General features: G+C 44.2%; 1 protein-coding gene across 3 annotated transcripts in view; it reads left to right on the forward strand.

The window, feature by feature from the left end:
* The window catches only part of PSME4 (proteasome activator subunit 4), a 130,174-nt gene that overhangs the window by 3,773 nt on the left and 103,755 nt on the right, over positions 1–22,646 (forward strand). For 2 of the 3 annotated variants that reach the window (XM_066595717.1, XM_066595718.1), the window contains exon 2: positions 20,498–20,638. In XM_066595717.1, the coding sequence (XP_066451814.1) occupies positions 20,498–20,638 (141 nt within the window). Of the gene's footprint in view, positions 1–20,497; positions 20,639–22,646 lie in introns of those variants that run through there. The other variant, XM_066595719.1, reaches the window with a different exon arrangement.

Genomic DNA, 22,646 nt, shown 5'->3' on the forward strand with positions numbered 1-22,646 from the left:
AGCTATATTGGTTGTCACATGCAGCTCTCCCAGTAATTGAACGTCTCTATAGGGTATATACTGACCTGCTAAAGTCATCTCAAGGACTTCTATTTCCTGGTGACTTTTTATTATTTGACTACAGATTTTTGTAGAGAACGCGGAGTACATTTCCGTAGATCTCCCAGCTGTCCTCCTATTGTCTCGGCACAGACACCCTCTCCTTGTATGATAGTCACATATTTCTGTCGCTCCGTCTGATGGATGTAGCATAAATTACCTTCAGGTTAATGTGACCTCTAGTGGAGGACGCACCGAGTATCTGCTCCTCCTGGAGGATATGTGCAGCATTCTGTTACATTGTATCTTTTGTGTGACTTCCCCTCCAGTGTTTTGATACAATGTATCTCTTGGGTGGGTTCAGTGCTTCTATCCTTTCTAGTAACGCTGTTCTTGCTACCTTGTGGTTTTGGACATCTGGTTTTGTTAGAGTTCTTGTTTACGGAGGATCTGGTTCCTCTGGGGAAAACATGTCTCCCTATTTACTACCTTTGGGACACATTGTACTTGTGAAGTCATTGAGTGACTTTGCAGTATCGCCTGGTGATATGTGGGTCGTTGGACAGCGTTATCTATGCTGGGGATGTAAGGTCACGGTCAGCTGATGCCGGCTTAAGTCCATACTATGTATCCTGGCTCCGGATGTCGCTCGTTTTGCACTGTCACGTTTGACTCATTAGTAGCGTGTTGTGTGCCTAGAGGGTTTTACCTTCTGGAGGAAAGTTTGAGTACAAGTGCTTGCAGGGCGCACCATTGGGTGTCGGTCTCTCTCTGCTGTTATTTTATTTCCGTTTTTTCCAAAAAAAATCCAATAACTATTTGTATGACCACGGCTGCCTTCACACAGATGCACAATATTTTATGCACCTATAGGCTATAACAGTGTGTAGTCTGTACTATAGGACATGTTGCACAGGTCTGACTGGCCCAATGTAGATGAATGGACTTTTAGTACTACATATAATGCGTGCAATATTCAGCCGAAGGCTACCTACACACGGGCGAGCGCAATATTGGGCTGAGAAATTTGGCCCAAAATCGTGCTTGTGAACAAGCGATTTGCCTATAGATGCTAAGCAATTTTCAGGCAAAAACACCACATTGTGGGTCCTCAGAGGTGATTGATGAAAAAGCATATGTTTTGCGAAGCAGGCTTGCGTGTTTGATGGAGAGAGATAGTTTTGCACAGCTGTAGATGATGGGAGGCATGACGTTTCTTGTAGATGCTATGGTGATGATGAGTGAATGTGAGGTGCGATTACATAATACTTACACATGAGGGCAGAGTGGTTTTAATAACAAACTGCACCAAATAAGGCTATGGGCTCATTAACACGACTGATTTAACCGTGTATTACGCCCGCCCACATGATATGTGGTGAATGGGGTCAATAAAAATGCATTGATTCTCGTTGATCCATTCGCATATATATTGAGTGTGTAGATGCGGAAAAGATCGCAGCATGTTCCAGTTCACCACGTATCGCGCACGAACAGCCTCATTCTCAATGAGTAGTGTATGCAACGCTGTCCATACATAATACATTGCGTCACTATGAGAAAGAATGGGGAGTTAAAGCAGAGTCACGTGACAGCGTGCGTGAGATACGGCATCATGGGCCGTGCACAATTGCAAAAAATTCTAACTTTTATTCTTCCAGCGATTAGAGAGATCTGAGAAATAGTTTTGTCCAACACAAGTTAGATTTTTCAATTATATCATTTAATGTGCTAGATACTCCAAAAAATTTTAAGTGGAGTGAAATGGGGGGGGGGGGGGGAGTGGAACGCAGTTGCACCATTTTGGGGGGGGGGATTTGCATGAAGGCTCCTTTTTTTTTTTTTAGATGGGGTGACCAACAACGTACAGTTCTGACACAATTGTTTTCTGACAGTGTTCATTATGCAAGAAAATAATGTGTTTGGCGCTTTATGGGTGCGGCAAAACCACAAGTGTTTGTGTTAATTTTGTTTATATATATATATATATATATATATATATATAACAAATGACTGTTTACTCGCCTCTCCTGGGGTCCCCATCACTGGCGGTGACTTCCTCCCAGCCAGTCTACTCAAAAGCATGTGACCGCAGCGGCCAATCGTAGGCCACAGCATCCCTGTCTGCACTCCTGGCATCCATGCTCATATCCTGCCCTCCACCATATTGCAGGAGTTTGGAGGATCTGACACTTCACCTCCTTCCCCTTTCACTTTTTTTCTAATCCTCTGGAGGCGAAGGAAGGAGAAGATGAAAGCAAAAGCATGATGGCTAATTCATAACCACTGTTGCCATGCTGCGCTGGGCTCTTGGGTTCAAATTTGGCCAAAGACAACATCTTCATGGAGTTTGTATGTTTTCTGTGTTTCTTGTTCTCCTCCTCCAGAGAAGAAAGATCAAGCATGGTGGCTCGGTCCTCAGTACTGTTGCCTTACAGTGATGGAGTTGTAGGTTCAAATATGACCAAGGATGATGTCTGTATTGGCTTTATATGTTCTCCTTGTGTTTATTGGCCTTAAACCTTTACAATCCAATGTCTGGCATGCCCCGACATCATCATTTTCATCCACAGCTCCGATGTCGGGACAGGCAGTGCAGGGGTGCATCTGCACCCGATTGTCAGACACATTGGGTACAGATACACTCTTGCACTGGTCCTCATTGAGGGTTTTTAACCCTTTCTGCCTTCTCCTTTACACATTACATAGCGCTCAATTAGCGCTATGTAATGCACGGAGATTCCGGCCGGTGATCATGTGACCGCCGGTGTCACCTGACCCCCAGCTGTCACATGATCGCCGAGGCAGAAGAGATAATACGGAAGTATTACTTCTGCATTTCCCCCATGGTGTAGTGACCACCTGCACCCTCCTGAACTCTGTCAGTTCGGGAGGGTGGAGGGAAAATTTATTTTTTTCTCATCCATTCTCCCCAGCTCCAATTAAATTGGAGCTGAGGAGAATGGATGAGAAAAAAATAAATGGTTTGGAAAGGGTTAAATGTTCTCTTTGGGTTTATTCTTCTTGCTCTTCTATTTCTCTGGCAATGAAAGAACAAGTGAGGTGGCTCAGTTGTTTGCTCTGTTGCCTTGCAGTGCTAGAGTTGTAGGCTCACATCTGACCACGGATGATGGCTTTATGGAGTTTTTCAAAGTTGATGTTGCCTCTGATGAGATTTGAATCTAGGAGCCCAGCACTGCTATGAGCAGCGCTGACCACGTTCATTGAAAAGGCGCCACCACCGTTTAATTGCTGGAAAACCGATGTAAGCGGAAGGTTTACAGATGTTAGCTTTTCACTTCCGTTTTCTGATTTTCGTGTGAACGTATGGCCTTAGGTTGTTTTGCATTAAGTGCAAGGATTTCTGCAGACATGTATGGGGCAGTTGCAGAAACTTCTACAATAAATCTTTTGTAGATACCAATTGTTCTGCAGGAAATGATTACATGGTATGAGGGTGTGAGGGGTGCGCATTTATTAATGCTAGGAAAAGCCTCAATGCTCTTAGAAGTCCCATCATAATACGGCGGGGACAAATATCTGCTACATCTTCCATAGGTGATTGTATCCGTAGAAGTGGTTTTCACTGGCGTCCTAAACCAGCTTGTACGGGTGCGTTCAGGTATCGGGGCTTATTTGCATTTTCTTCCCTTACATACTAACAGCTGTAGTATGAGCATGTTTTGGGAAACCTAATATGTAATCCCAAAAAATAACAACTGTCCATCCAATTCTGCCTATTTACCCCCAATGTTGACCCAGAGGAAGGAATAAAAAAAACAAACAATAAGATAGAAGCCAATTTCCCCCCATTTAAGGGGAAAAAATCCTTCCTCCAAGTTGTGCTGTGGACTCTCCTCATGCACCTTTGGGCTTATTCACACGTCCGTATATCGGTCGGGTTTTCGCGCCCGGCCGGTATACTGTGTCCCTTTCTGCAGGGGGAGGAGGCACGCCGGATCGGGAGCAGTGCACTGAGCTTCTGCTCTCTCTCCACCCCTCACCACTGTTTGCAATGGAAGGGGTGGGGCACTGCTCCCAGCCCCCTCCTCTCCCTGCAGAAAGGAACACCGTATATCGGTCGAGTGTGAAAACCCGGCCGATATACGGACGTGTGAATAAGCCCTATGTGTGTAATAACATGTTCACTCTTGTCATTTCGGCTGTTTGCGCTGCCTCTTAGTTCATCTTGACGACTATTTTCAGATGACATTTAGTTTAACTTGTTGCAGAAACTTATCAGAATCTGATTAGGGGCAAACCACCATAACTAGCCTGTTTCCGTGAAAATAAGACTTACCCTGAAAATAAGACATATCATGATTTTCCAGAATTTTTGAGGATGCAAAATGAATTTTCAGGCTTTTTGAGGATGCTTGAAATATAAGCCCTACTCCAAAATTAAGCCCTGCTAACAGTTAATTAAAAAAGTCAATTTAAATAGTGTCCAGGCAGCTATACAGTTAAACTCTTTTTGAACAAAAATTAATATAAGACACTGTCTTATTTTCGGGGAAACACGGTGCTTACAGGCTACAAAATCACGCTACAAAAATGCATGTATGTGTAGTCCATGGTTTCCAATCGGTTCACTCACATGAGAGATGTTTTGTAGCCTGAAAGAACCCCTTGGAAACTATAGGCTACACATACATGGGTTTTTGTAGCACTACAAAGTAGCGCGAATTTGTAGCCCGTGTGAATAAGGCCTTAATCCCGGCTGGTATTTAAACTCCTGCAATTTAGCAGGGGTGGGTCTGGTCCTTGGCTGTCAGACAGCCGACAACCCGGAGGAGAAGGCAGAAGTGGTTTATATAGAAAAATGACCTGCCGCCCACACCAGCCTAAACAGTCACCATATCTGCTCTGTAATCTGAGACTATACAAATGATATAACAAAACATCCTAAACAAAATAGGGAAGTCGTTCCTTTATTTTAGCGTAAATATGCAAATGAAAGTGTGTTTGTTTTTCAAACTTTTTGTACTCCTTACCCCTTGTAAGGTGAAAAAAATATTAAAAATGGCCTTACATGTCACATGAAATCTAGCCAAAATGAATTTGGCAGCCCAAGAAAGAGTAAATACCGGTTTCCTCGATAATAAGCCCTAGCAAATTGAAAAAATATATATATATCAATACTAACCTAGCTGGCATCTGAGTATCTCACACTAGTCTACGGGGCTGCAGCAGGCTGCCGTGTCCTCTGCACCGACACAGAACTCTTCTGGTGGCGGGGCTTTAAATACCCCGCCTCCAGCAAGCGAGTGGTGTAATTTAAATCGAGCGCCAGCCAATCAGCCGGCGCTCCATCATTCACAGCCATTCAGTGAATGGCATCACTGAATGGCTGTGATTTGGCACATTGAGCGCCGGCTCTGATTGGCTGAGCCATGGCGCTTGTAAGCCTATCACAGAACTTGCTTGCTGGAAGCAGGGTATTCAAAGCCCCGTCACCAGAAAAAGAGTTCTGTGTGAACGCCGAGGACACTGCAGCCATGCAGCAGCGCCAGGGACCCAGACACCGTGGACCAGGTGAGTAGAAGCCCTCCCCGAAAGTAAGACACCATGCCTCTTTTGGGGCAAAACTTAATATAAGGCAGGGTCTTCTTTTCGGGGAAATACGGTAAATGGGGCCATGAAATCATGAAGTGTCTAGTCTTTTAGGACCCTAGTCCTTAAGGGGTTAAAAATACCCAGTGCTCTCTTAAATTAGGACAACAAAAGCTTGTGTAAAGCAATTAAAACTAGAACAAACTATGGCACAGAAGGTTTCCATAATGTTAGAGGCGTTCCATCTCCGCTTCTCATGGCCCAGATGGGAAAACCTGGCCCTTTATTTTTGACCACCTGTAGGAAACAGCTGAGCGCTTCTGCGCCGCTTTCGTAGCTTACTGTTTTGGCGTTACTGGGTGGTCAGTAGCAGTGGATTCTTATGTCGGCTATGAAAAGCCAAGACCGGAATACCCCTTTAAGGGTGACTACCCACTACAGTTTTTTTCACTGCGCTTTTTTGTTCTGCAGGGGTCTATGGGACTTGTAATGTTAAAATCGTGATCGCGCAAAATCGCAATTTACCGTGAAATCGCACTTTTGCATGATTTTAACATTACAAGTCCCATAGACCCCTGCAGGAAAAACTGCTGCAAATTTCGCAGTGAAAAAAACCTGTAGTGGGTAGTCACCCTAAGTCACGGTAAACTCTAATGCTACTTCATTGTGCCATGTTATGTCTCGGGGGGGCTGCAATATCCGTCCCCCATTGGCTCTTCCTGCTCCTCTAGGTTTTCTTGGCAGTCGCCCGCAGTGACAGAACATTCCCTCTTCCTTCTCGCTATGCAGAGACATGTTTATTGGATCTATGCCTGTAGCAAATATGATCTGTACCAGTGATGAGGTGTTTTTTTTGACCTCGACGATGTCAGAGAAGGCACTTCTAAGAATTCAGGCTGAGGAGAGACTTTTGTTGAAGTGTTTACTCTTAAAATAACAGTCCTGCTGAAACTTTTCTTGGAACTCTTCAGTTGTGCCATTCCTGCTAGAAATCTATTAAGCAACTATGACTGGCAACTGGGCATTACTAGTTGGAAGAAGGGTCCTTGCAAACTGATAGTACCAGACTGATGAGATGACCCTTTGATAAGGGAAATGGTAGCACCCAGTTAATTCATATAGTTCTAAGATGCTCCAGAATTGGTGTTTATTGTGGGGGAGTACTATATGTACTAGGCCAGGAATGTCTGGAGTGCCTCTGCAAGGGGTTATTTCACACAAAACTGTATGACAACTGGGGTCTAACCACTGGGACTGCCAGGAGTTGTGAGAAGGGTGAGTGGACTGGAGGTGCACTCATGAATCGACTACTTTGAGTGCCTCGCCGCTTCCAATTTATGACCGAGCCTTGATTGATCAATGTAGCGGAATTGCAAGCTTGGAGTCGCTAGAATACAGGCTGATTGGTACCCAGCTTTCCTGAGCTGCTGCACACGTGAAGTGAAAGCTCAAATCGCAACCTGATCCGTTCTAACACTCCAGCGCTCTATGATGCCACGCACATATACTCTGCCACCACCAGCTTGTTACAGATAGACTGGGACCCAGACTTAGGCATTCTGAACACAATCTTCAAAGTTATGGTTCGTTTTAAAATGGACAAGGCTGACTAATAACTTGTAGATTTATTTTAGAAAAAGACTAACACTGCAGAATATATAGAATATACAAAAAGGTTGTTACACAGGAGTATAACAGAGTGCAGGTATATACAACAAACGGTATTTTAGAATAAACAGAAGAAAAAGGAAAAATACCAGATTTGGGATACATGGTCCAAGGTTCTGTTGGCGGAGTTCTGGGAAACAAACACATCCAGCAGCATACCTCTGCGGTCTGGTCCTTTGGTCTCTCTGAAACCCTTCACTTTAACGTTTTCCCAGAAGACACCCTTCTAAATGCAAATATCCAGCATGCAGCAGGGAGGACACGGATGAAAGGCCTGAGAAATTTCTATAACTGCATCCCAAGATTTCAAGGCCTGCATGAGATTATACAGTGGATAAAGCATTGGATGCTGCATAGAGGTCTAAGCCCGGACACACTGAACAGAATGAGGATAAAAATGGGAAAAAAGCGCCAAAGAAAAAAAAGGTATGTATATTTCTCCTTTTTCTCCCAAATCAGGGAAAAAATTTTTTTTTATACACCGCCTCCAAGATCTCACCTTACAGTAGATCTTCCCAAATTCTGTATTCGTTAACAACACACAAATATCCTCTCTTCGTTAGAGGAGAGACGCTGGAAGTCACTCAGGGATCCATCAAGGGAACCCCCATATAGAAAACACAGAAATTTTTCATTTAGTAAAAAATTCTTCCTGCGCTCACAGAATTTCAAATTTGCATATACGAACTTTTATCTTTCAAATAAAAGAAACTTACGTTTGAAGGAGGGGGTTATGATTGCCAATATTCCCCCTCCTAATTCCCACAGGTCTTAGTGTATCTCAACAGATAAGGTTTCCAGTCCAGGGTTTTTCTTCTTAACAGTTTATTTAAAATGTAACCAAACAATGGTGCAACAAGCCGACTCATACAAGATGTGACAAGTTCACCCAGCGATCGTAACAACGCGTTTCGGTACGTATTGTACCCTTATCAAGTTATGCAATTGCTAAAAAATAAATGGTTTATATAGGAAAGTGTACCTTTCATTCCTTGATGATGTTAATTCCCAAACGCCTTCAGAGGAGTGGGGAATCCTCGGCGCCTATACAACGTCATGCGTTGCGACTCTAATGAGTCCGACGCGTGACGTCATCACGTGTGGATGCACGGTGCGGCATAGTGTGTTGCTGGGTAACGTGAAATCGTGGAGCAGATGATGTCATCCCGTTACACGTATACACGTTCCCCCAGGCGCACCTGTGACGTGCGTCACCTGGAATCTCATAGGGCTGGCCGTCGTCACCACGTCATCACGCTTCATGTGGTGCGTACTTCACGTGTGCGTTCCATTCTGAACCGCAACGTTCAATCATTGGAATCTATGGGCTAATCTTAGCCTGAAAGTCTTCATTATATAAATTTTATGTATACTGTTAAATGTGCATTAAAGCTGATGTTTTTATATTAACAAATGATTTATTACAACTGATACCTAATGCTTCTGGATGGCAGAGGGATGTGACAAGGAGAAAGGGAAAGAAGAGGAGAGGAAAATAAAGAGGGAAAAGGGAAACTATAACCCAAAAGGGAACACTATAATTAATAAACCTCTAAAAGACTCATCTATACAATGATAAATGCACTAAAACTTAATATACATGCAGAAGGTTATATCCTAAAAGGGACATGATAGAATATGAACCTCTAAATATCTCATCTATATGATTTAATAAATACACTGTAACCAAATATACACATAAAAAACTTTTTGTTTAAAATTATATTTTTTCTAAAACCTCATTTAGCCCCCCCGGTTTAAGAGTTCCCAATCTAAAAATCCAATACATTTCACGATTTTTTAAAAATGTAAAAAGTCCTGATTTTATACTCTCTAATGGTGTAATTTTTAGTAACGAGAAATCCTTATTATGGTAATTTAGAAAATGTTTCGAAACACTGTGTTTTGTGAATCCATTCTTTATGTTCATTCTGTGTTTATTGACCCTGGTCCTCAATGCATTAGTAGTGCGACCTACATATCTAAGTCCGCATGGACATTCTATAAGGTAAATAACATAGGTCGCACTACAATTCATCAATTTTTTCAAAACGTATGGAGTGTTACCCTTTCCCATGTCTATCTCTTTTTTCCCATGGGTTATGTTTTGGCAACATTTACAATTCACCACCCCACATCTATAGGAACCTAAAATTTGTTTTTTTGTCAAAAAAAATTTTTTTTTTCTCTCCTATTCACCCCCACGGATCTAACATCTTTAGAGTGTGGGCGAGAAGGGGCCACAAAATCCTTAATATTTTTATTTCTCCTAAAAGTAATCACCGGATTGCACGCAAGGGAGGTCTTCAGAAATGGGTCCTCTTTGATAATATCCCAGTGTTTTTTCATGATGTTTTTTATTTCTTTATGTTGGGAATTATATTTAGTTATGAATCTAGATTCCATCCCCTTTTTCTCTTTTTTTCTCCCCTACTTTGGATATCTCCGTATTCTGAAGGGCTTTTGAATAGGCCGCTTCCACCAATTTTGAGGGATATTGTTTTTCTTTGAACCGTTTTTTCAAAATTCGCGATTGTTTATGGTAGGATTCCACATCCGAGCAATTACGTTTGATCTTTGCAAATTGCCCGTAAGGGATGTTGGTTTTCCAACATCTAGCATGACAACTTTTGAAATTGACATAACTATTGGTATCAGTCTTTTTAAAAAAAGTTTGGGTCTCAATTTTTCCTCCTCTAATATCATCTGTTCCACGATTTCACGTTACCCAGCAACACACTATGCCGCACCGTGCATCCACACGTGATGACGTCACGCGTCGGACTCAGAGTCGCAACGCATGACGTTGTATAGGCGCCGAGGATTCCCCACTCCTCTGAAGGCGTTTGGGAATTAACATCATCAAGGAATGAAAGGTACACTTTCCTATATAAACCATTTATTTTTTAGCAATTGCATAACTTGATAAGGGTACAATACGTACCGAAACGCGTTGTTACGATCGCTGGGTGAACTTGTCACATCTTGTATGAGTCGGCTTGTTGCACCATTGTTTGGTTACATTTTAAATAAACTGTTAAGAAGAAAAACCCTGGACTGGAAACCTTATCTGTTGAGAGACACTAAGACCTGTGGGAATTAGGAGGGGGAATATTGGCAATCATAACCCCCTCCTTCAAACGTAAGTTTCTTTTATTTGAAAGATAAAAGTTCGTATATGCAAATTTGAAATTCTGTGAGCGCAGGAAGAATTTTTTACTAAATGAAAAATTTCTGTGTACACTGAACAGAATGGCGGGCTGCCTACCAGTCTCCATATCACAAAGGGACAAGTAGAAAAGGGAAAAAAGTAACTTTAGAGTGACACGGACCTCGGCACCTTGTGCTTGAGAAAGCATTCCAGCTCCGAAACGCGTTGCACTGCACTGACGTCTGGAGCTCTGTATAAATAAATACAAGTTTGTTTTTTTTACCACACAGAGCTCTGTCCCTTTCCTTCATGCTCTACGGACCACACTGGTCCATACACCTATACGTGTCTTTCTTAGGTAGTCACAGCCGGTACCGCACGGGTGACCCTGAGCGCAGGAGTCACTTTTTTCCTTTTCTACTTGTCACTGTTTCTGGAGGTATTACCCCCCCCCCCCCCCCCCTCCCCCAGACCTTTCTCCATGCATGCTCTCGTTTGATGTCTTTCCCTTGGGGCAGGGTTTCCCCCACCTGTGACCACCACAATCCCCCTCCATATGTGTTCTTGATCACAAACTGTCCTAGGTTCACCTACAAGAGGTGCTGTCCAGTTTATCTACTCCTTTTTGGCTTAGATCACATAGGGGATAACTTCATGATCTGTGAGGATCTCGCTGCAGAGATCTCCATTTCCCCCTTTTCTCGTCACCGCAGGGATGCTTCTCCCTCCCGCAGGGACGTTACATTGGACTAAGCGATCGCTAAACGTGTGCGGCTGTCACTCCATTAATTTCAATAGAGCTGATAGAAATTTCCAAGTGCTTATACCTCAGCTGTCTCCGGCAGCCCCATTGAAAGTGAATGGAGCCGCGCATGCACATTCAGCCTCATCTGGGGTTGAGAGAGAGGGGGTAACTTTTTTTTTTTTTGATTTTTGGATAATCCCTTTAAGGAAGTACTGATGTGTTCTCCAGGAACTCAATTATCTACTGTGCACAATTATCAGAATTTTAAGAAGACCCTTAAAACTTTTCTAAAATTAAACATTTTGCGGTCCCTCCATAAAGAGATTTTACCACCAAAGACCCTTGTACTAGTCTGTGCACAAGGGGATGAACGTCTGATTACTCTGGGTGCAACCACTGGCATGTCCAGAACAGCACCTCCGAATGTCCCATGTGAATGAAGTGGCGGTCACATGTGAGACTACCACTCTATTCACTTCTATGGGGTGAAGGGAGATTGCTGAGTGCATCGATCTCCCACTTTCAGTGAATGGAGCGGTGGTCAGGTATGTGCACAGCTGTGCCATTCAAGGAATCCGAGGATCCCAGCCATCTGAACCCCAATTATTAGACACTTATACCCTATCCTGTGAATAGGGGATCAATGTGTCTGGTGGTAAACCCCTTTTAGTGGACACTGTATTATTTACGTAGCAGGTAATATGCCACATCAGGGGATCATACTGACCTTGGCATTAGTCATGGAAACTGATACACGAAGGGATATGAGGCACAAGCAATACTCATATAGAACATTCGCTATGAATATTAAATGTGGCACATGACTGCAGCCTGAACATGCTGTCTTGGATCCTTATCCTCGCAACTTCTCTGGTATGACTTGGCCTTCATCTTCAATGCCTGAGAAATTGGTGTTTGAGCTTTGTGGACATGTTCACTATCGATTATGATTTACTAGCACTTAAAGAAATTAACACTGACTGCGTCTTATAGGGAAAGTGAGATATAGATATATATATATATATATAATAAACTTTATTTGTATAGCGCCAACATATTCCGCAGCGCTTACATAGACAGGGGGGAATACAGAAAGACAAAATACAAACATTACAGAACCGCGGTTACATATAGTAATCAGTTGATGGAAACAATAGGGGTGAGGGTCCTGCTCCAACGAGCTTACATACTACAAGTAATGGGGTGATACAGAGGGTAATGGGGCTGGAGATGTGCACGGTATGGCGAAGTGTGAGCGATGTTATACACATAGACAATGGTCAGACATTTAGCCGTGTGACGGCAGAAACGGTGTGACTGCAGGAGCGGTTTATGATGGCTAGCAGGGATTGCAGTCAGTAGGTCAGGGAGCATGTTATCAGGCGGAGTACAGAGGGGTTTGTTTAGGGAATGCGGTATGCCTCCCTGAAGAGGTGCGTTTTTAGCGCACGCCTGAAGTTCTGCGAGTCCGGGATTGCTCGGGTAGCCTTTGGTAGTGCGTTCCAGAGGACCGGTGCTGCTCTGGAGAAGTCTTGGAGGCGGGAATGAGAAGTTCGAATGAAAGGGGCACTCAGTCTGGTTTCATTAGCAGAGCGGAGAGCCCGGGCTGGTTGATGGATTGAGATGAGGGAGGCGATATAGGGGGGCGCTGCACTGTGGAGGGCTTTGTGGATGAAGGTAGCGAGTTTGAATTGAATTCTGTATTTAACGGGCAGCCAGTGCAGTGACCGGCACAGGGCAGAGGCGTCCGAGTAGCGGCTGGACAGGAAGATGAGCCTGGCTGCCGCATTCAGGATGGATTGGTGAGGGTAGAGTCTGGTGCAGGGGAGGCCGATCAGCAACGATTTGCAATAATCGAGCCGGGAGTGGATGAGGGCGACAATAAGCATTTTTAACGTCTCCACAGTGAGAAAAGAGCGGATTCTTGCGATGTTCTTGAGGTGCAGCTGACATGTTCGGGCCAGAGATTGGATGTAGGGGGTAAAAGAGAGATCAGAGTCAAATATGACCCCAAGGCAGCGGGCATGTTGTCTAGGAGTTATGGTGGCACCACACACTGAGATGGAGATGTCAGGAGGAGGTCGGTTAGTGGAGGGTGGAAATACCAGTAAGTCAGTTTTAGAGAGGTTTAGTTTTAGGTAGAGAGAGGACATGGTGTTAGAGACAGCGGACAGACAGTTAGTGATGTTTTGGAGGAAGGGTGCAGAGATGTCACGGGCAGAGGTGTATAGCTGGGTGTCATCAGCATAGAGGTGGTATTGGAGGCCAAAACACATGTATACACACACACATGCTCTTATTATTTGTACAACATTTTCGACCACACCTAGATGAGTGTATTTCTCTTCCCTTTACTTGAAATTAATTGATAAGTGATTACTATATCAGAGCAAAAGGAGAATTTTATTGAAACAGGTTTCACCACCAACTCAGAAAGGGGTTCTTTACTGTAAGAGTAGTGAGACTGTGGAACTCTCTGCCTGAGGACGTGGTGATGGCAAAATCCATAGATGAGTTTAAGAGGGGACTAGATGTCTTTCTAGAGCGCTATGATATTACAGGATATAGACATTAAATAACCAGCAGGGTTGTTGATCTGGCTCTTATATTCAAGTCAGAACTATTAGAGGTTGATCCAGGGATTAGTCTGATTGCCATTAGAGAGTCGGGAAGGAATTTTTCCCCCCAAAAGGGCTAATTAGCTTCTGCCTCTTGGGGTTTTTTGCCTTCCTCTGGATCATTAAAGAGGTTGAAACAGGCAGAACTAGATGGACACAGTATATTAGACTGAATGAAGACCATGTATGTTACTATGTAACATCACTCAAATGGAAGCAACAGTGGGTGGGTGTCAGAGGCAGTACAAGTATTGGGTGCTGTGAGACCAAATGTCCTTCAGCCGGGCGCCTGGAAATGGTTCTGACTGACACAGGGGCCTGTAAGGATGGTGCCACCTGTCTCTGAATGTCCGACAACTAAACAATTAAAGCTGCTCATGCTTGTCAGACGATCCCCTCTATTGGTGGTCTGTTGAGGGTCAGAATGGCCATCTGGCCGGGCAATTTGACGATACGACCATCCAGCTTCTAGCATTCCAATAATGCCCCCCTCTCAAACTAATACTGGTACTAACATTAAAATTGTCTGTTACGGCTATCTGAGACCAGCTTGATACCCTGGCAAGGCTTGTTTTATAGTGTTACTTGCAGTCTTCCTACCTTTTGAGAAAACGCAATGATTTTGCAAAAAGACCACTGATGCAATATCGATGCGATTTCCTCGCGCAGATATTGCGTCTCTCGTGTTAGAGGCCTAATATGGATAAGCGTCCTGGCCCAACTGCAGGTCTAATCACCTGAGATCCCGTGAACATGGGGATCAGGCCAATAGAACTGTGGTTGGGTTTAACCCCTTAGATGTCATGGTCAAGTTTGATTGTGGCATCTAAGGAGGTTGACAGGGTATATATGACCCATAGAGAAACTGTTTGGTGTGGAAAAAATTAATGCAAGGAAACTATGGCAGAATTCCTCCCCTCAGATTCCCCTATAAGGGTGCCCACCCACTAGCGTCTTTTTTCACTGCGAAATTCGCAGGTTTTTTTTTTCTGCAGGGGGACTATGGGACTTGTAATGTAAAAATCGCGATCGCGCAAAATCGCGATTTACCGCGATATCGCGATTTTAGCTTTGCATGTCCCATAGCCCAAAGACCCCTGCAGAAAAAAAAAAACGCTGCGAATTTCGCAGTAAAAAAACGCTAGTGGGTGGGCACCCTAATAGAAACAAAAAGTTGAAGAATATACAAATCTAATGCCCTGTATCTTCCTGGTGGTTTCTCCTAACAAACGGCGCTAATAAAACTTGCATGTTGCGTGGGAGGATTTCTCCTGACTTTCTATAAGCTGCTATAAACACTGTTATTATACCACGCAGTATATGCTGTGATGCCTTTAATGCTTGAAAACAATTTCTAACTATTAGTGGCAAGACCTTGGGAGTCTCTTCCCTGTTGGGAAAATTGGCAATTTTTTTATTTTACTTCAATGATTCTGTCTAGGCTTCCAGTCTGTTCCATTGTGTCTTGCTTTTTTTTTTTTTACCGCCAAGTATAAATGACAGAATATCCTGTGCTCTTCATATTTCTATCAGTCTCTCGTTTATTGGCGGTATGAAATGTTCCGTAAAATATAGTCCTATGCGGTATTGCAGGTGGGGGTGGGGTTAACCCTTTGCAATCCAATTTTAGATTCAGGGTTTTCTAGGGGGCTCTCTCTTTCTGCCATTATACAATGTCGCCATCTGCTGGCCAGAGCTAGTACTGCGGTATGGGACATGCTGGAGAGGCCCCCGACGACAGATCGGCCAGTAATATACAGTAAGAATACCCTGGCAAACGTCTTTACAGCCTTCAATCAGAATGTCTTTAGACGTCAGTGGGTCGGAAAGGGTTAATCCTTGTGTCTTCTCTAATGGAGGGAGGGATAGGTTGAATGCCACAAGACCCCATTGGAAAAATGTACAGACTGGGCCCTGTTTGGTAACCTAAGAAGATCGTATTGTCCCAAAAGAACATATTTCAAGTGTACTTAAACTTTCAGGTGACTCCTCCTCCCCCCCCTCCCCCCCCCAGAAGGAGTTCTCTCGTGTAGTTGCATAAGGAGTAACACTATTTCCAACAATTTATGATATTTATCATGCATTTTTGATTCGTATTCTGCCTCATGATCGTTTCTGCGTACAGATTGAGAAGGTCTTGTGATAGAATGTAGCCCTGCCGTACGCCTTTCTCGATTCCAAACCAATCCGTGTTTCCATAAGCTGTCCTGACTGCTGCTTCTTGGTTGTTGTAAAGCGACCTTATAAAGCGACCTTATAAGCTGTTCAGTATGTTCTGGGACGCCCATCTGCTTCAGACACTTCTAAAGTATATTATTTTCGACACAGTCAAATGTCCTATTCATACTGCTGGGTCTTCTCCATGATTCAGCGCTGGTTCGCGATTTGGTCACATCTTTTGCGGGAGCCAACTTGAACGTTCGGCAGTTCGCGTTCAACAAATTGTCGCAATGTGATTTTTGTATGCTCTTTAGAAGAATTTTGCTGGCGTGAAGTAGGAGGGCGATGGTGCGGTAATTGGAACATTCCTGAGCATCACCTTTTTTTTTTTAGAAGTGTGGCTAAGACAGATCTTGTCCAGATCTTTGGAGCTCCTATCTTTTGACATAGGTCAGTTTGGATCTTGACTGACGCTGGTTTTAGCAGTTCGGCTGGTATGTCATCAACATCCAGAGTTTTCCTGTTTGGTGGTAGTTTCAGGCCCCATGTGACTTACTCCAGAATGCCCAATTCTTGTTCTACTTGATGTAAGCGATCCAACGGGTTGACTGTCTGATTGCCTGCATACAGCTCTTCTGTATATTCTCGCCACCTACGCTTAGTACACATTAAAGCCATGTCTCTTTAGGAGTCTTTTCGCCTCGGTCTTCTTCCAGCAGCTTCCTCTCTGTCTTCTCACTAGAGTTCTATGGGTGGCATGAGACAGCAACAACCAAACCTCCTGCCCCTCATTCCCCACTTACTATTGTGTCTAACAGCAGAGAAGGAGGATACGTTTTCACATGAAATTGGGCAGTAAACAGCAAGTTAGCAATTTTAGGGGGTTTGTGTGAGAAGTGGTTTCCTCCCCCCCCCCCCCCCCCCCCCCTTTTTTTTTTTAAACAAAGGGTTCCCCAGTGAATAAACATAATAAAGCGCTCATACTCTCCTCTGCTCTCACTGTCCACTTGTCCCGTGCCGGCGACTTTGGGTGTCTACAGGCTGCAGTCACCCTGTAAACCTGCAGCCTTAAAAGATTTTTTTTTATTTTTTTTGTGACCCCCTGATCACATTGCAGGGGACCGTTGGTGACACCCCTTTACATGCTGCAGTCGTATGGACCACGGCATGTAAAGGGCTAACACAGCAGAGATCGGAGGTTTTCTCCATTCTCTGCTGTGTAAGAGCGGGTGCCTGGCTATTCCCCCCCCCCCCCCCCCCACCCAACAGCATTGCGGGCTCAGCATATATGCATCAGGCCTTGGCAATCTGAACAGGCGCATAAATGTTAGCTCTGTGCGCCCATTCCCCCCTTTTTTTACCACGCTGGCAGACGCATGTAAAAACTCCAACGGCCGTGTAAATAAGCCTCAATGGTACAGTGTTAGAAAGGGCTATATTCACCCCTCTGATCCCTGCTGCTCCTCTGGGCTGTGTTTAGTCAGTAATTGGCTGCAGCAGAGGTGTATGTTTTGAACATCCCCACTATAGCCCAAGTAAATGAAGCCTGACATGGGATCAGAGTACAGTGAACAGCTTCAACCCCTTAAGGACATGGCCTATTTTGGCCATAAGGGTGCAATGTTTTTTGGGGGGATTTTCATCTCTTTATAACTTTATTTTTCCATCAACATAGTCACTTGTTTTTTTGCATGGCAGGAGACTTAAACCCAAAAAAATCTGTTTGCTGTGATGATGAATTGCTGTACTGCAATGTGATTTTGCTCATGTCAAAGATTTTTTAAAGAAGTACACCTAAATCAGGTAAAATCAAATATAAGAGTCACCAGTGAATTAAAGGGGTTGTCTCGCGAAAGCAAGTGGGGTTAAGCACTTCTGTATGGCCATATAAATGCACTTTGTAATATACATCGTGCATTAAATATTGGCCATACAGAAGTTATATACTTACCCCCTCCGGTGTTGGCGTCCCCGTCTCCATGGCGCCGACCGAAGCCTTCTTCTGCCTCGATTAGACGCTCTTGCGCTGTCTGCCCTCTTCTGTCCGGCTCCGGTGTGCTCGTGCCGCAGAGGTCTTCTGCGCATGCGCAGAAGACCTGTGCGGCGCGAGCACACCGGAGCGGCCTCTTCAGCGGGACAGAAGAAGCAGACAGCGCAAGCGCGTCTAATCCAGGCAGAAGAAGGCTTCGGTCGGCGCCATGGAGACGGGGACGCCAACACCGGAGGGGGTAAGTATATAACTTCTGTATGGCCAATATTTAATGCACGATGTACTGTATATTACAAAGTGCATTTATATGGCCATACAGAAGTGCTTAACCCCACTTGCTTTCGCGGGACAACCCCTTTAACCCTTAACCAGAACTCAGACACGACATCTGAATGTAGTTAATGGCAGTGAGGTTCTGGCAAACCAGGCGCCCAACACCGTAGTTTTATTGAGAAGACAGGAAAGGTGTTAATAACATATAGATATGGGGAGGATTATACAAATGACATATAGATTAGATATAAGGGTGTATACATTATTGGCTAAGAAATAACTTTCCCAAGCTCAAAATATCACATTTGCCGTAAACACATTGGAATTTGTAGATGGTAGACAAACAGCACAATTAAAGGATAACCCCTACACACTCGGCAATTCTTAACACATCCTGATACCATTTTAAAGATAATTTGGTGAACAAACATCCTTTGCACAGATTACTAATGTACGTGACTTTACAAGTCAGCACATGGTTCATGACCAGGGCAGTGTGTTCTTCTCTGAAGGCCTTAAAGACCTCTGCAGAGTGAACCAAAGCCTATGAACCAAACTAAATCTCTCACAATTTCCCTCCTTAAATATCTTTAGAATGGCTTTCAAGGATGCTATCTAGACTAGAGAACTTGACACAAAGTAGACCTGCTATCTTTGCTACGCTCACTAGCCCTGCCTCGAGAAAAGTAAGGAGATCTTCCTCCCACTCCTCTGCCCGTCCCCCAACTGGTTCAGGTCTCTACTGTCCCTATGTCTGTTTCTCAAAACATAGAACAAGAAGGGGTTATCACATTCCGGTTTGTAACATCCAATGCATTGAGTATATGCGAATGAATGAGTCCAATAAAAGTCCAATATAATGAAATGTCCATGGTATGATTGACAGTCCATTAAGTGTGTAAGGGCTCATGTCCACGGGCAAAATATGATTTAAGATCCGCAGCGGATCTCCCGCATGCGGATCCGCACCCCATAGGGATGCATTGACCACCCGCGGGTAGATAAATACCCGCGGATCGTCAATAAAAGGGATTTAAAAAAAAATGGAGCATGGAAAAATCTGGACCATGCTCCATTTTCGTGCGGGTCTCCCGCGGGGACGGCTCCCGCGGGCTTCTATTGAAGCCTATGGAAGCCGTCCGGATCCGCGGGAGACCTAAAATAGGAATTTAAAGTATTTACCATCCGTAGCGGACCGGGAAGGTCTCCTCTTCCTCACGGCCGCATCTTCCTTGCTTCGGCTCGGCGGATGTGCCCGGCGCATGCGCGCGGCACGTCGACGACGTGCCGGCGACGTGCCGCCGGCGTCAGGAATTCATCCGCCGGCCGAAAATGAAGATCCGGCCGTGAGGAACAGCTGACCTTCCCGGTCCGCTACGGATGGTAAATACTTTTAAATTGCTATTTTCGGCGCTCATGTCCGCGGGGCAGGAGGGACCCGCTGCAGATTCTCCATGTAGAATCTGCAGTGGATCTGATTTTCCCCGTGGACATGAGGCCTAAGTCTCTCAAAAAGCGTATAGTCCTTTAAATGCTGGGATCCTTTAGATTACTCTCATATCCACAGTACATGCAGTTGTCAAATTTTTGCAATGTAGGTTTTCCACATAAGGTGCAAGGTGCTTTATCAGTTGTCAAAACGGTCATAAGGTCAGTTTCAGTTTTTAGTACAGTTTGTGTTCTTCTCTGAAGGCCTTAAAGGCCTCTGCAGAGTGAACCAATGTCTATGAACCAAACTAAATCTCTCACACTCACAATGCCGATCACAGGCTGACTGGATGTAGCATCCTGGTTGCTGTGGCAGCCCATTAGCCCTTCGCAATCATATAGCGGAGGGCCGATGAAGTCACGATTCCTACATTGACCGCAGCATGTAAGGGCCCATGCCATCCACCGGATGCAAGTTTACGTCCTGTTGCGTTAACTACTACCCTGCCAAGGTGTAAACTAAAGTAATTTGGCATTGATGGGTTAACCATTTCTTGCCCGATGTACAATTTAAATAAAACCCCTGAAAGCTTTTTTTAAACGATACATTGAAAGCCGCAGTGAGTGTTAAATAAATCAAGTCCCTTCCCTTTTTTATTGCTCTTCGGTAAATGTATTTGTACTGTAAGTGCATCTGATCCGCACACTTGCGGGATCTGTAATGGGGATTACAGTAAGGCATTAATGGCGTGGGGTTTAGCTCGCGATGACTTTGCAATGCATTGTAAATCCTCATCTTTCCTGTTATTTTGGTTGTATGAATTAATTCTTCTGAAAGGAAATCTAAGTGTTCTCTGCTCTTTACTCTGCAGGTATATTCGGCTCTACGGTAGAAAATTTAGCAAAGAAGACCATGTCCTCTTCGTGAAGTTGTTGTACGAGTTGGTGACTATTCCCAAACTGGAGATCAGCATGATGCAAGGTTTTGCACGCTTATTAATTAGCCTTTTAAAGTAAGTTAATGATGATAATTTATGGGCTTTAATAGTCATTTAGTAGTAATAAAGATGCCACGCACACGAGGTAATAGTAAGTAAACGGAGCTTCTTAATCCAACAGTCTCCTTGAAGGCCTCTGTTCACATTCACAGAGAGGAAGAAAAAAAGGGGGGGTGGGGGGGGGTGGCGTAAACCCAGTAGTGCCAGGGGCCAGAGACCCAGATGAATATTCAGGACTCAGAAGTACCGTATTTTCTGGCGTATAAGATGACCTTTTAACCCCGAAAAATCTGCTCTGCAGTCAGGGGTCGTCTTATACACTGGGTATACAGTGTCCCAAAAAAATCAATACTTCCCTTCCGCGGCGCTGCTGCAGGCTGTCACTCCCTCGTGCACGCCGTCAGAGCATTGCTTTCTGCAAGCGGGGCTTGAATGCCCCGCCTCCAGAAAGCTAATGCTCTGATTGGCTAACTTAGTCTGGCGTTAGCCAATCACAGCCAAACGCCAGACTAAGTTAGCCAATCAGAGCATTAGCTTTCTAGAGGCGGAGCATTCAAGCCCCGCTTGCAGAAAGCAATGCTCTGCCAGCGTGCACGAGGAAGCGACAGCCTGCAGCAGCAGTGCCGGAGGTGAGTTGATTTTTTTTTCTCCCCACACTGTATTCCCGGCATATAAGACGAAAAGTCGTGGGTAGTCTTATACGCCCCGTCATCTTATATGCCGGAAAATACGGTATATATGTGTAATATATATTATGGAAGTGCTGCCAACCAGGTGGACCCAACAACTGTAAGCAAGCTCAAAGTGCACCGCCTCTTCTCCTGGCCTGGTGTTCCTAGCCCCGGTTCATTGCTCCTCCTGGCACCACCAGCACTTTTAGGTCCACATCCTCCAGCCCCAAGAGTGAGGTTCTACATGCCCGGACAGTTTGCATAATCTAGTATCTCCCTCAGTGAAGCTAGTCCTAATTTTCATTATTGTTTCCTCAATGAATATAGTAGCACAAGGATAGCTTTTTGGTCTTTGATTTTTACTCCTGGAAATTTGAGTAAATTGACAACTGGGTATGACCACTTGGGCGTGTCTGTATACACACTAGTACTGTCAAGTAAATGCTGTCCATATTACTGGAGAAACACCCTATTGACAAGGGGGCGGTAACGCCTAGTTTGTTTTTGTAATTCTAGAGAGAATAACAGAGGAATAAGACAATTTAGAGCTATAAGAAAAGATGTTCCAGAATTGTTGCATTAACCCCTTAAGGACCAGGCTGTTTTGTACCTTAAGGACCAGACACTTTTTAGGGATTTTACTAGAGATGAGCGAGTAGTGCCTTAGTCGAGTATCTCCCCACTCGTGTCTAAAGATTCGGGGGCCGGCGGCGGGCGGGGAAGAGCGGGGGGACGGAGGGGAGATCCCTCTGTCCCTCTCTCTCCCCCTCGCTCCCCCCCTGTTCACCGTCGCAACTCGCCTGTCACCTGCGCCGGCATCCGAATCTTTAGACACGAGCGGGCAGATACTCTACTAAAGCACTACTCGCTCGAGTAGTTAGCCTTAGCGAGTATGCTCGCTCATCTGTAGATTTTACCCATGTGGTGGTTTTATTGCCTTTTTATTTTGCCTTCAGCTACCAAAATTATTTTTGCTGCGTGTTTGTTTTTTGTTTTTTTTCCCCTGTGACTTATAGGGGCATATTTTTAATATCTTTTTTTGTTTGTTTTGTTTTTAGTTTTATTGGGTGCAAAAAGCTAAAGTGATTTATTTTTTAACATTTATAGTTATATATATTTTTAATTACTTTTACTTTAGCGTGAATATACTATGGGAATGGGTTCATTTTGTTTCAGATGTTTTGATATATAATATGCATGGTTTGGGATTACAGGGCGCTTATAGCTAGTTTTGGGTTATTTTCATTCTTATGTATATATTTTTATTTTACTGTAATTTTTGTTTCATTTATGTAATTATTATTATTATTTTTTTTAACCATCTATGTCCCCCATGACATTACATAAGACCT

The sequence above is a fragment of the Eleutherodactylus coqui genome, chromosome 3, assembly GCF_035609145.1.
Source record: "Eleutherodactylus coqui strain aEleCoq1 chromosome 3, aEleCoq1.hap1, whole genome shotgun sequence".
Taxonomy (NCBI): domain Eukaryota; kingdom Metazoa; phylum Chordata; class Amphibia; order Anura; family Eleutherodactylidae; genus Eleutherodactylus; species Eleutherodactylus coqui.